At 46.7% G+C, this 10,880-nt stretch overlaps 1 protein-coding gene across 1 annotated transcript; it reads right to left on the bottom strand.

Annotated features, from left to right (window-relative positions):
- Positions 1 to 1,496: 1,496 nt before the first annotated feature.
- On the bottom strand, positions 1,497 to 10,764 carry fastk (Fas-activated serine/threonine kinase). The gene is made up of 11 exons (XM_080469259.1): positions 10,652 to 10,764; positions 5,320 to 6,199; positions 4,902 to 5,247; positions 4,630 to 4,817; positions 4,398 to 4,546; positions 4,106 to 4,322; positions 3,869 to 4,028; positions 3,659 to 3,750; positions 2,885 to 3,587; positions 2,693 to 2,807; positions 1,497 to 1,856 (listed from the first exon to the last, which is right to left on the bottom strand). The coding sequence occupies exons 2-11, from the start codon at positions 6,155 to 6,157 to the stop codon at positions 1,770 to 1,772; spliced, it is 2,895 nt and encodes a 964-aa protein (XP_080325385.1). The 5' UTR covers positions 6,158 to 6,199; positions 10,652 to 10,764; the 3' UTR covers positions 1,497 to 1,769.
- Positions 10,765 to 10,880: the final 116 nt, after the last annotated feature.

Genomic DNA, 10,880 nt, shown 5'->3' with positions numbered 1-10,880 from the left:
GAAAAGATAAATAAAAATGAATAAAATCAGGAAAAAGGAGATCAATGCTAGAAAAAGAAATGCTAATAATTAGGAGAAACAGAGCGACATAAAAAGCAAGAGAGCTGAAATAGCCAAATATCTATGAAAAGAAATGGGGGAATCGCTAAAAAAGAAAAAAACTTAAAAGTATATTTAAATTGTACCTTCATGAAGTCAATCTCAGTATTTGCATGCATAGCAATTCTCTTTAAAAGTTTTTTTTCTTCATTTCAGATAATTTACAGGTTTTGTGGGTCCAGACAAATTTTATTTGGTGGGTAATCATGAAAATGGCTCTTTTGGTCATGAAGGTTGCAGACCCCTGATTTAAACAGCTCAATTTAAAGTGGCGTGTGGTTTTGCAGGGATGAATGCGGCCAACGGATCAAATAAAACGTGTTCAGGTTAGTTTTATGTCTCCTGCAAGGCCACGTGGGATTTCATACGCCTGATAATACAAATAATTTGCCCAGGAATAACCACAGAAACGTGAGGAATACTGCTGTGGTATTGAATATCAGCACGGCTGTAATCTGCATAAACTAAAAACCAGTGGAAACCTGGTTCAAGACTGAAGATTTCACACACGTCTCATGTTTTTGTGGTTACGCCCCTTCAACGTTTTCTAAGTGATTTCAGTTTCAATCGTACAAAACGTGTGGAAATGTGATTATAGAAGACTATAGATGAATTCAGACCGATCACCAGCTGGAAAACTGCTTTAAACACAGAAATTAGTCACATTACCTCGTGATCCATCTCATCAAACCTCTTTTGTCCCGGGGTCATCGGCACATAAGTCTGTATTGAAGACATTAAACATTCACAGTATTGCTTGACTAAAGGAAGTGAACTCTGGATCGAATAAATGGCTGAAGACCGTCTTTAACAGCAGAAACCTCAACTAGGTTGTTCCTGGAGCTGCTGAGAAATTGGGAGACATTTTAAACCATTATTTCTTTTAGAGCTGATATTTTTTTCTGCTGTAAACGGCTCTCTGAGCTCCTCTTACAGTCCTGTAGAACCGAGTCTTTTATCGGGTGGGTTTTCTTGGTTTAAGGTCCCAGTTCTATACTCATTGTCTTAATCATCAATACACTTGGGAATTCACTATATTACCTTTGGAGCAGCCCCCGTAACATGATGCTTTGTTTAAAGCAGGAAGATTGGAAGATAGTCAAGAAACGGCAGAACGAAGACGCCTGACGTGAGGTGACCTCTATGTTAGCATTGCTTTGTTGTATAAAATTTTAAAAAGCAGAACGTTGTAAAAACCCTCCTACTGATGTTGATGCCGCATTATGAGTTTAAATCTTTCAATTTCAGGTAATGAACGTCTGAACGATCCGCCGTCCTCGTCATGACACGACAAGATTTTCTTCTTTTAAAGACAAACCGATGAATGGAGGGAATAATCAATACATCAATCATGACAAAAACAATCTTTTTTTTTTTTCTTTTTTCTTTCTTTCTTTCAAATTATACTGAAATCATATCTGAGAGTTCCTTGAACAGAACTACAGACGCGGCTGAACCAAACAACGGAACGAGTCCTAAACGCTGTGTCACGTGAAACAGAGTCTGCTGCTTCTTCTAATATCTGCCTGTCGGGCCGTCACCATGCTGACAGGCCGCCGACCCCGGACCCCAAAGCAGGATTCAAATTACAGACCAGAACACACACGCTCGCTCGCTCGCTCACACACACACACACACACACCCACTCATACACACACGCACAAAGAGCGTCATAGCGGGACGTCCAGCAGCTTCTTGTGCAGGTACTGCTTCACCTCTTCGATGCCGTTCAGCTTCTCCAGCTCGTGGTACGGCAGCTGAGAAAAAAAAAAAAGATAGTAACAGTGACAATATTTTACATTTTCGCATGATAACGTTGGTAGTGATTGGAAATATATTTTTGCTACACTGACAACTTTATGAGCTGTGTAATTTTCATTTTCAATGTTTCACGGCTCCAAACAAATTTTATTTGTGTAAAAAACCCTCCCATTTTCTTGAAAAAGTTGTAGGCCTCAGTTCAAGACCAAATACCAGAATCAGATGGTTTTTATAAAAGAACCTGACAGCAGCACATCCAGAGACATTTTTAATAGAAAAGACTCTGGTCAAAAAACTGCCTTGTAACCATTACTCCATTCTTCACATTCAAGTTCGTAATGCTACGTTGGCTGTAGCTTGGAGGGTTGCAGGTTCAATTCCCCATGTCAAAGTGTCCTTGAGCAAAACACTGCTGAAACCCCAAAACTGCTCTCGTCAGATGGACTGACCGCATCGCATGGCAGCCGCCTCCATTGGTGTGTGAATATGAGGAAGTTGTAGTGAAAATCTTTACCAGTTTTTCTTGGCAATCAAGCTAAATTGATGATTTAAAAGGATTATTGCAGTTTGGATGACCGGAGTTTTGGGGAGTTACTTTGGTGAAATGTGAGAGAAGTTACTGTGCTGCCGTCTCGCTCAGTCCTACTCAATGTTCTTTACTGTTACCATTATAATAAACTCCCGTTTCCCAAAGTAGGAGTTCCTCATTAACCCTGAGCTGACGAAGTAGAAAAGAAACTATTCCTCGTTTTCAGGGATACAAAGCACCACTTCATAAAGAAGTATCTGGTAACTGTAATCAGTATTTTCAGTAACCTGCAGTGTAACTGACCTGCAGAATAATATATCCCAGCAGCCTCAGGTGTCGATCTCTCATGGCGCGGGAGCCCACCAGGACCTCGGAGTTGTGGCAGTAGTGCCACTTGTCGTTGACGGACATGATAACCCTGGACAGAAACACACAGCTGTTGTTACTGACTAAACAATGACCGGGAGGAGAAGTTCAGTTCATCCTTGGACCGACCTCCTGATCTGTCTCTGCTCCGTGGGCAGGCTGTCGGGCTCCAGGTGCTCGGGGGGGTGAAGCTGGGGTGGTGATGAGGACTGTTTTTCAGCCCCTGTTCCCTCTGTGTACGATACTCCTTCGTAAAACACAGGCAGATTACAGTCTGTACTCTGGACCCCCGTAGCCCCCACCCCTCCCTCGTCCTCTAGGATCTTTCCAATAGAAAACTGGAAAAGTGATTCTGGGGCAGCGGTCCCGGAGGACCCCGTGGCCCCGGTGGGGGCCAGTCCGTCAGAGGGCGGGCTGCTGAGCGTGGAGCTGTCCTGGCTCTCCAGCGAGTGCTCCTTGGCCAAGCTGGAGTAGTATTCTGCTGCTGGGACGTAGTAGGGGCCATAGTCCAAGGGCCCACCATTACTTCCAGGCCGCGGGGGCGCAGAGGGGGTCGCTGCCCCTGGTGTGCTGCGGCTATGGTGAGGCAGGAAGGGCCTTGCCTCTATGGCCCCGCCCACCCCCTCCCCCACCTGACACGTCTGCTCTGCGCCCTCCTCAAGCACCACGAACGGAGAGAACTTCTGGAACTCGGCGGTCACCACTTCGACCGCTCCTTCAGAAGTCTTGGTCGCCATGGCGGCGCATGACGGAGGAACAATGCTCATAGCGAGGCCGGTGCCGGTCTGGATAGGCAGAACCCGACCAGAACTGTCCATCCACAGCAGGAAATCTGCAAAAAGTTAAAAGGTTACACAAGAACTGTGCAGAGTCCAGTGTGCAGAGCCCAGTGAGTACATGTACCTGTGTAGTACCCGGGAGCTAGCACTTCGTCTTGTTTGTAGTTCTGCTCTCCAACGAGCTGTCGCAGAGCTTCAGCCACCAGACCCTTATAACTGACGCAAAACAAACCAACCACATACAATCAGACTGACCCAACCAGAAATCTGCGAGGAGATGCTGGAAAATCAGACCGACTCCGACGTGAATAAGCCTTTTGAAAACGCCAGGTACCTGTACTTGCGGTTGACCTCGTCAGCGGTGAGGGCGTGGTCAAACATCAGCACCTTGTGGGCGTCCTGCAGTCGTGGGCCTGTGTAATCAGGGTACTCCAATTCCACAGCAGCATCCAGCATCGAGAGGTACCTACGGACTATCAGAGCATACGGACTGTCTGTGGAGAAACAAGGAGCACAGAGTTAGTTGCCGAACTGGTTCTGGTGCCGAACTGGTTAGGACGGTTGTACTTACTGGTCACGTTGCTAATGAAGGCGGAGGAGAAGACTCGGTGCAGCACGAGGCCAGGGAAATGTCCGAGCTGGAACAGCGACATGAGGATGTTGACGGTGGCGAGTGGTGAGCTGAGCGCCTTCAGTTCCACCACTTCCTCAAGACGGGAGAAGAACTGCTGCTCGTTGGACGGACGGTAACTCATCCTGCTGAATGGGAACACCAGCTTCTGGATCACCTGCAGGCAAACACAGACAAGTCTTAAGACTTCCAGTGAAGAACGGGATGAGACCACCGCTCCACCAGGACTCACCTTACTATCCAGGTACTCCGCCTTCTTCACTAGGAAGTCTGCAATGGTGTCGAGCAGTCGGGTCTCTCTCAGCCTGTGCCGGGCTATGTATTTAGCGATAAGAGCCATCGTGTACGGGGTGATGCTGTCCACCTTTTTGGGCAACTCCTCTGTTGGTGTGCAAAGAAGGACAGGTTCCAAATTTTGATTTGTTTTCTTTGCCCCCACCCACCCAAATTCAAACATCACCCACCTGCCAAGCTGCTGATGAATCTCTCCTGTCGATTTTGGTAAAAAAGGTGAGAACTGAAAATGAGCTCCAGGCTCTTGTTGCTCGTCTCGCGAGCGCACGCTGCCAGCATCTCGTCCAGCAGTGCCATCTCCTGGTCACGGACCCCGCTGACGTTGGCTAGTGTGTGTTTGACCAAACGCAGGATCTTCCTGAGGACGAGGTGCACGCAGACGTGTCAGCGGACAGTCGAGAGACACATCATGCGACCACGGCATTGGACATCGGTTTCTAACCTGTTGGCCAGCAGCTGTTCTGGATTTGGAGGCGTGCTGGTGCTACTGTTAGTGATAGTCGTGACAGCAGTTCCTACGGTTGCTGCAGCAGGTTCCTGTGGCTGCAGCGAGCGCCACTTGAGTCTGTAGTAGGAGAGCAGCAGGAAGAGCGTCTGCGGGTGGCGCTCCCGCTCCAGGTTCTTCTCCAGTCCGGCCAGGCAGGCCTCAGTCAGAGGATGCTGGCTGCCTGGGTGGAGCTTCATGCTGGAGCTGAACACCATGGACACGTCCTTCTGGTTGAACTGGCTCAATCTGGACTGAGACTCTGCCTCCAAGACCTTGACCACCTGAGAGTCACTGGGTAGACCTGCGTGTACAGATCAGGTGAAGGTTAGCGGCATCTCAGGGAACAGCTGTAATTCGGAAAGTGACAACTCACCAAGCGCCGCCACGGCGTACAGACAGTTGACGATGCTGAAGTTGTCGAACTTTGCACAGTCGCTGACGATCGCACTGCAGAGGGTTTGAAAATCCTGATGTTCCAGTATCTGTCGCCCGTCCCCCTCTGTTGCTCCGCCTCCAGAGGCCTCTGCGTCGGCGGCGTCCCCGACAGTTCGGGGAGCTGGCGAGGCCTGCAGCAGCTGTCCGATTTTCTGAAGGGCCACGGGGTAGTGGTTGTGGGAGATCTTGGCGGGATTTTGAGTGACCCAACGCAGCACCTCGTCCGGCCGCCGCGAGCGCTCGATCAGACGCTTCATGGTGAAGAATGTGTCGTAACTCATCTTCTCATGGATGAAGTTCCAGGTTTTCTTCTTGCTGCCCGCGGCTGTGGCCCCTGCGGCTTGTGCGCCCCCTCCATACGTGTGGAACGGGGTGTGGTGCTGGTAGTGCGGTGGCAAAGGGTGCGGGCCCATGTGAGGGGGCTGCGTGTGGGGGTGGGGGTGGTAGTGGTGGTGAAAGTGTGCTCCTCGGTGGGTGTCGGGACGGCCCTGGTACAGTGGGTAGGCAGGGGGAGGTGGGGCAGGGTGTGGATGGTGTGCGAGGTGAGGGTGAGGATGGTGGGGTGCCTCCAGCACTGCCAGCCCCGCCCTCCGGCCCTGTTTAACCCCACCTCCTCCACCACCGCTACCTCCTCCTCCTCCTCCTCCCCCTCCCCCCGTGGTGCTGTAGAGGCGGGTGGCGTACATGGCGACGGATCGAGCAGCTGGGCCGGGGGGGCAAGGAGGGAGGCGGCAAGCTCGGCTCAGGAGGCGCCACCCAGTGGATAAACACTGCATAGTCCAACAGTCAGACTGCCGGGAGGCAACAGCACAGCAGTCCTGTAGGGAGGGAGGAGGAGAAGAGTTACAGCAGGTGTGTCAGAAATAAGGCACGTGGGCCAAAAGCAAGAGGCTCCATTTTACCCACCAAAACAAACAAATTGTGAAAAATTACAAAGAAAACAGATTTTTTTTTAAAACACATTTCTTAAGATTAGTGGAAACAACACTGAGACCCGGGCTGAGATATTGATGCTGCTGCTATTAAAGCTCGCTACCTCGTTGCGATTAGCCTCAAAGCCATGCTGTAAAAAACTCCCATAACGCGACAGCTATAGGAGAAGTCTTGTGGGCATTTCACTGTATTTTGCACCAGAAGGTTTCAATAGAATAGGCTTTATGTTAAGATTGTAGTCATTTTCAGCTGTAATCGTTTGCTTTTCGTGGTTTTGAGTAACAACTGATTCGACATACAGGTCTCATATTCCTTCTTTGTGTCAAGGAGATTGTTAAAGGATCACATTTGAATTAGAGCTGCACAATAAATCTAAAATTTCTTAATATAATGCTCAATGTACATTTTGGGAAAAATGTATGGAAGTGTGATGAATTATGTTTCTAAGGAATCCTACGGGATTAGATATGAAAATATTTGTGATTAATTCACAAAAAAACAACTGATGAATCAAGAAAAAAAGACAGTAACATCCTCTACTTATCATTATGGCAATGCTGAACAACACTTAACATGCAGGCAATTTGAATCAAGTGCAATCTTTCTGAAAATATTGAAAAACTAAATGAATTATAGAAATTAATTTTAGTGAAAATAATCAAAAGCATGCATTGAGAAACAATTATCTAGTTTTATAGTCATTCAGTCCAGATGTTTAATTATTCTCAAGACATCACCTTAAAGAATTTCTCTCTAGGATTAATAAAGTATTTCTATTCTATTCTATTCACTTCACTGAAAGATGTTACTAAACAATCAGTCATCAACACGAGAGTCAAGACAGCAAATTCCCTCAATCTCATGCGTTTGATCAACAGTGTTTTCTGTGGGATCAGTCAGCTACAGGATTGAACATCCGCCCCCTCGTTAATTGGCAGCAGAAACATTCATCAGTCAAACCAATTACTGTTTGATTCATGCCACTGGTCGATGCTACAGAGCGGTCAGAGAGCAGTCTGCTTCCTGGACTGCAGCTTTATGAGGCTGTGTTATGAAGTAAAACTGAGGAAAAATGCCCAATACAGCTCAAATATATCTTGATAACAATATGTGCAATATACATATTGTAAAAGCCTGAACTGTGGTGAACTGTTTCAATCCACAGTCACTCAAATTCTAAATAACAGGATTTTAAAAGATTAATTCAAAAATTGTGCAAGTGTGTAAGTAGATATCTTAAATCATTTAACGGGCTCTAATTATGTCCAGTTGAAGTTACTTTTTCCCGTGGGCTCACCACCTGCAGGAAAGGTTCTTAATCGGTGCAATGTTATCTGGGTGACAGTGTTCAGACTGCCACCCCCGCGACCCGGAAACGGATCAGCGGGAGAAAATGGATGGATGGATGACGTTACTTTAATTTTAATAAGAAAGTGTAGTTTGACCAAATCAGACTGGGCTGAAAAGAGTCCAGGTAATCCATGACCAAACTAAATGTTTTCAGATGTGAAATACTTCCCAGTTCTGTGGCGGGTTACTTTTAATAGTTTGCTGTAAACTTCAGTGAGGAAATTTGATGAAAAGCATTAAAAATTATATAATTTCCATCAAACATACATGCGAGTCCTTAGACCAAACCTTATTGCACTTTTCAAAACGACTCCATAATTTGCAGGGAGGACGAAACAGCAACACAAACACCAGAAGTTTAATTGACAAACTGGCAGATAACAATCTTTGACTTCTAAATCAACTAAACACACATAGAAAAACGCTCCGTTACTCGTAACTTTTTTTTTGTCTGTGTGGTACAGTGTAGTTGTCCAAACTGTTTCATTCAGAGGCCACAAATGACTAAATTCAAATGAAGCAACATAGTCTGAATTATGTAACTATACCAGGGCGACAAAGTAAATACAGAAGGTGACACAGCCTTGAACAGGGGAGAAACAGAAAAAAGAAAGAAGGAATGAGAGTCGGCTTTGCTCGGGTACACTGTGGAACTGCAAATGTCACAAAACCACACATTCATTTCCAAAAAGTATTAAAATCTCAACTAGAAGCCAAGTTTACCGAAACCTTCAGGTGCGAAACGAAGTGAAATGTGCCTTGAAAAAAAACTTCCCCCATAACTGTGACAATTTGTATGCATGTTTTGAAAAACTTAATGTAACAAAATGTAATTTAACCCAATGGTGTGCTTTTGAGGCTCATGCTAGTTTGCGAGCTTTCATGACAGTGTCACAAGATTTCAGATTGGGTCTCATTGTAGTGTTGCGTCTGCTACTCTTAAGAAAATCTGTTTAAAAAGTCAATGATTTCTTCCAACTTGTGACAATTTGCTTTGTAGTTTGGCCCAAATGGAGCCCCTCATGGGCCACGTTTGACACCCCTGTTTCAAAGCAAAGAAAACCAACTACAGTCTGAAAGAAATGTCTACATTTAAGAAACAAACTTCATATAAATTTTAACAAATGTTCTGCAACGCCTCCATGTGAAATGCTCGCTTTTCACTCTGAATTTTGTAGCAACGACATAATCAGATCTAAAACACTACTTTTTTGATAATAAAGTAACTGGATGACTGACCTGCGGCCATGTGCAAAGCTCACCTATTGAAGTGTTTCAGCTAATACTGTTTGCATTACTTGAATAATTTCTAAAGAAGGAACTTCTGCTGTCCATTTCCAACTTTCTTGTGAAACAGCTTTGGGTGTATGTTGATTCAATTGATGCTGATGGTCAAGTGACTCTTGCTCTCTCGAGAACACAAAAAAACAAAAATAACAAATGTTAACGCACGTGCAACAGATGTTTTTATATTCCTGTTCTGTCGGCTAAACTGAAAATGTTAGAAAACGACTAAACATCTGAGCTGCATTCCTCAGGTATGTTTAAGACACGGATGAAAACAAGAAGGGAACATGTTTGTTGCAGTGCTCAGCATACCGATAAAATGATGTATCATGACTTAAGTTTGGTTGCTGATTCCCAGCGGAAGTGTAAGGGAGGTCACTATGACCAATCACATCAGGAGGATGTCACATCGTCTGCTCCAATACATACGGTGGCCCAGAGGGGTCAAAGCAGCTGCAAAGGCCACAACGGAAGTTATCCCACAACAGAAGTGCACAGTGATCTAAACAACAGAACATGCTTCATTTCCGGGGGCCAATATTTTCTGACAGACGCATTAACCAAGCGATGAACAGCAGAGCACATACATAACATTATAACAATTTCAACATGGTGACCAATATTGCTGATTTCTAAAAACACACAATATTAATCATGGAGCAGCAGCGTTCTACTTACGTTTCATTAAACTCTCCTGTAATTAAAATAGTCAGCCAAATAAATAAAACTTCCGTTCTGGCTTTTGCTGCTGAGTTGCAGCTTTTGCATTTGTGTTGTGGCTTTTGAGGTTGTGTTGAACCTTCTGGGCCACTGTAAATACACTTGAACGCAATGAAGCTTCATTGCCAAGCCTACAGCAGCTGGGTGACGACGTCATGATCAGATACGTGTAGAGTTCAGTTAGATGTCCAAGACACTAAGGATTAGGATTGGACATCACTGTTTGTGGTGGAGAAAAGGTTTTTTATCACCATCTACTGAGGGGTCAGAACCCTCCACCGTCCCCCAAACACATAACTGTCACATGTGTCTCCTGGATGAGAGCTCCACAAACACTCAGTCAAGTTTAAAGAGATAAAAATGTCTCGTCCTGTCAGAGAGGAACTGTGCAAGGGTCAATCAATCAGCGTCTCAGAGGAGGGACACCACCAGCACCTGTCAGCTGCCAACACAGCCAGCCAGCACCCTCTTCTTCTTGCTCTTTCTACTCCTCCTCCTCTCACCTGTCAGGCCCGCATGCTAAAGTTAGCACGTAGCTCGCTGCCTCACCAAAGAGCCACCCTGCTCGGGTGTCATCGCGGTGACACACACCTCTCTTTTCACTAAATAACCGTGACATGCTGTCAGGGGTCCAGGACCTCCCGGATGGTATTTTAGTGGGTCTCGGTGGAGCTAAAATGCTGTCGTTAGCCCGGTTGGCCCCCAGCCTGCTGACCTGACAGTCGATGTCAGCCGGCTAGGTGTGCAAACCGCCGGATGACAACCCCCTGACCACACGACGTGACGGAGAACCAACGCCAGAAGGGAGATGGACAGCACGCCGAGCGAGCCGATCTTTCCACAGCTTATCCGCTAGCATGTTAGCTTCAGCCTGCCCTTCTCCCGGCAGATCGCCGGGTGGTTCCCCGGGTCACAAGCCGGGGCACAGCCGCGCTGACCGGCAGGTTGAGAGCCGGACGGTACCGGGGGAGGGGACTCACCTCATAGTTCTGTGACACCGGCTGCTCCGCTCTGTGAAACGGGTTCAGCTGGAAAACAGACAGCGGTCAGCAGCTTCATTCCTCTACACAGCCCGCAGCCGCCATCCTGCTGCAACCGGCATGCACCTGGAGGAAGCGAGACAGCGCCCCCTGGAGGAGAGGAGGACAGCGACACATTCCCACTGTGCAGTCACAAAAATGTAGTGGTCCCTCGAAGACGCAGAGAATT

The sequence above is a fragment of the Lipophrys pholis genome (genome assembly GCF_963383615.2).
Source record: "Lipophrys pholis genome assembly, chromosome: 1".
Lineage (NCBI taxonomy): Eukaryota > Metazoa > Chordata > Actinopteri > Blenniiformes > Blenniidae > Lipophrys > Lipophrys pholis.
This window is presented reverse-complemented; position numbering and strand designations above follow the sequence as displayed.

Bases quoted from the DNA above. Each gene is read 5' to 3' on its own strand.
- fastk (XM_080469259.1), bottom strand. From the start codon at position 6,157: ATGCAGTGTTTATCCACTGGGTGGCGCCTCCTGAGCCGAGCTTGCCGC. The intron at 4,323-4,397 runs GTGAGTCCTGGT...GTTTGCCTGCAG, and splicing joins CGGAGTACCTGGATAGTAAG to GTGATCCAGAAGCTGGTGTT. The intron at 3,751-3,868 runs GTACCTGGCGTT...GTTTTGCGTCAG, and splicing joins GAGGTCAACCGCAAGTACAG to TTATAAGGGTCTGGTGGCTG.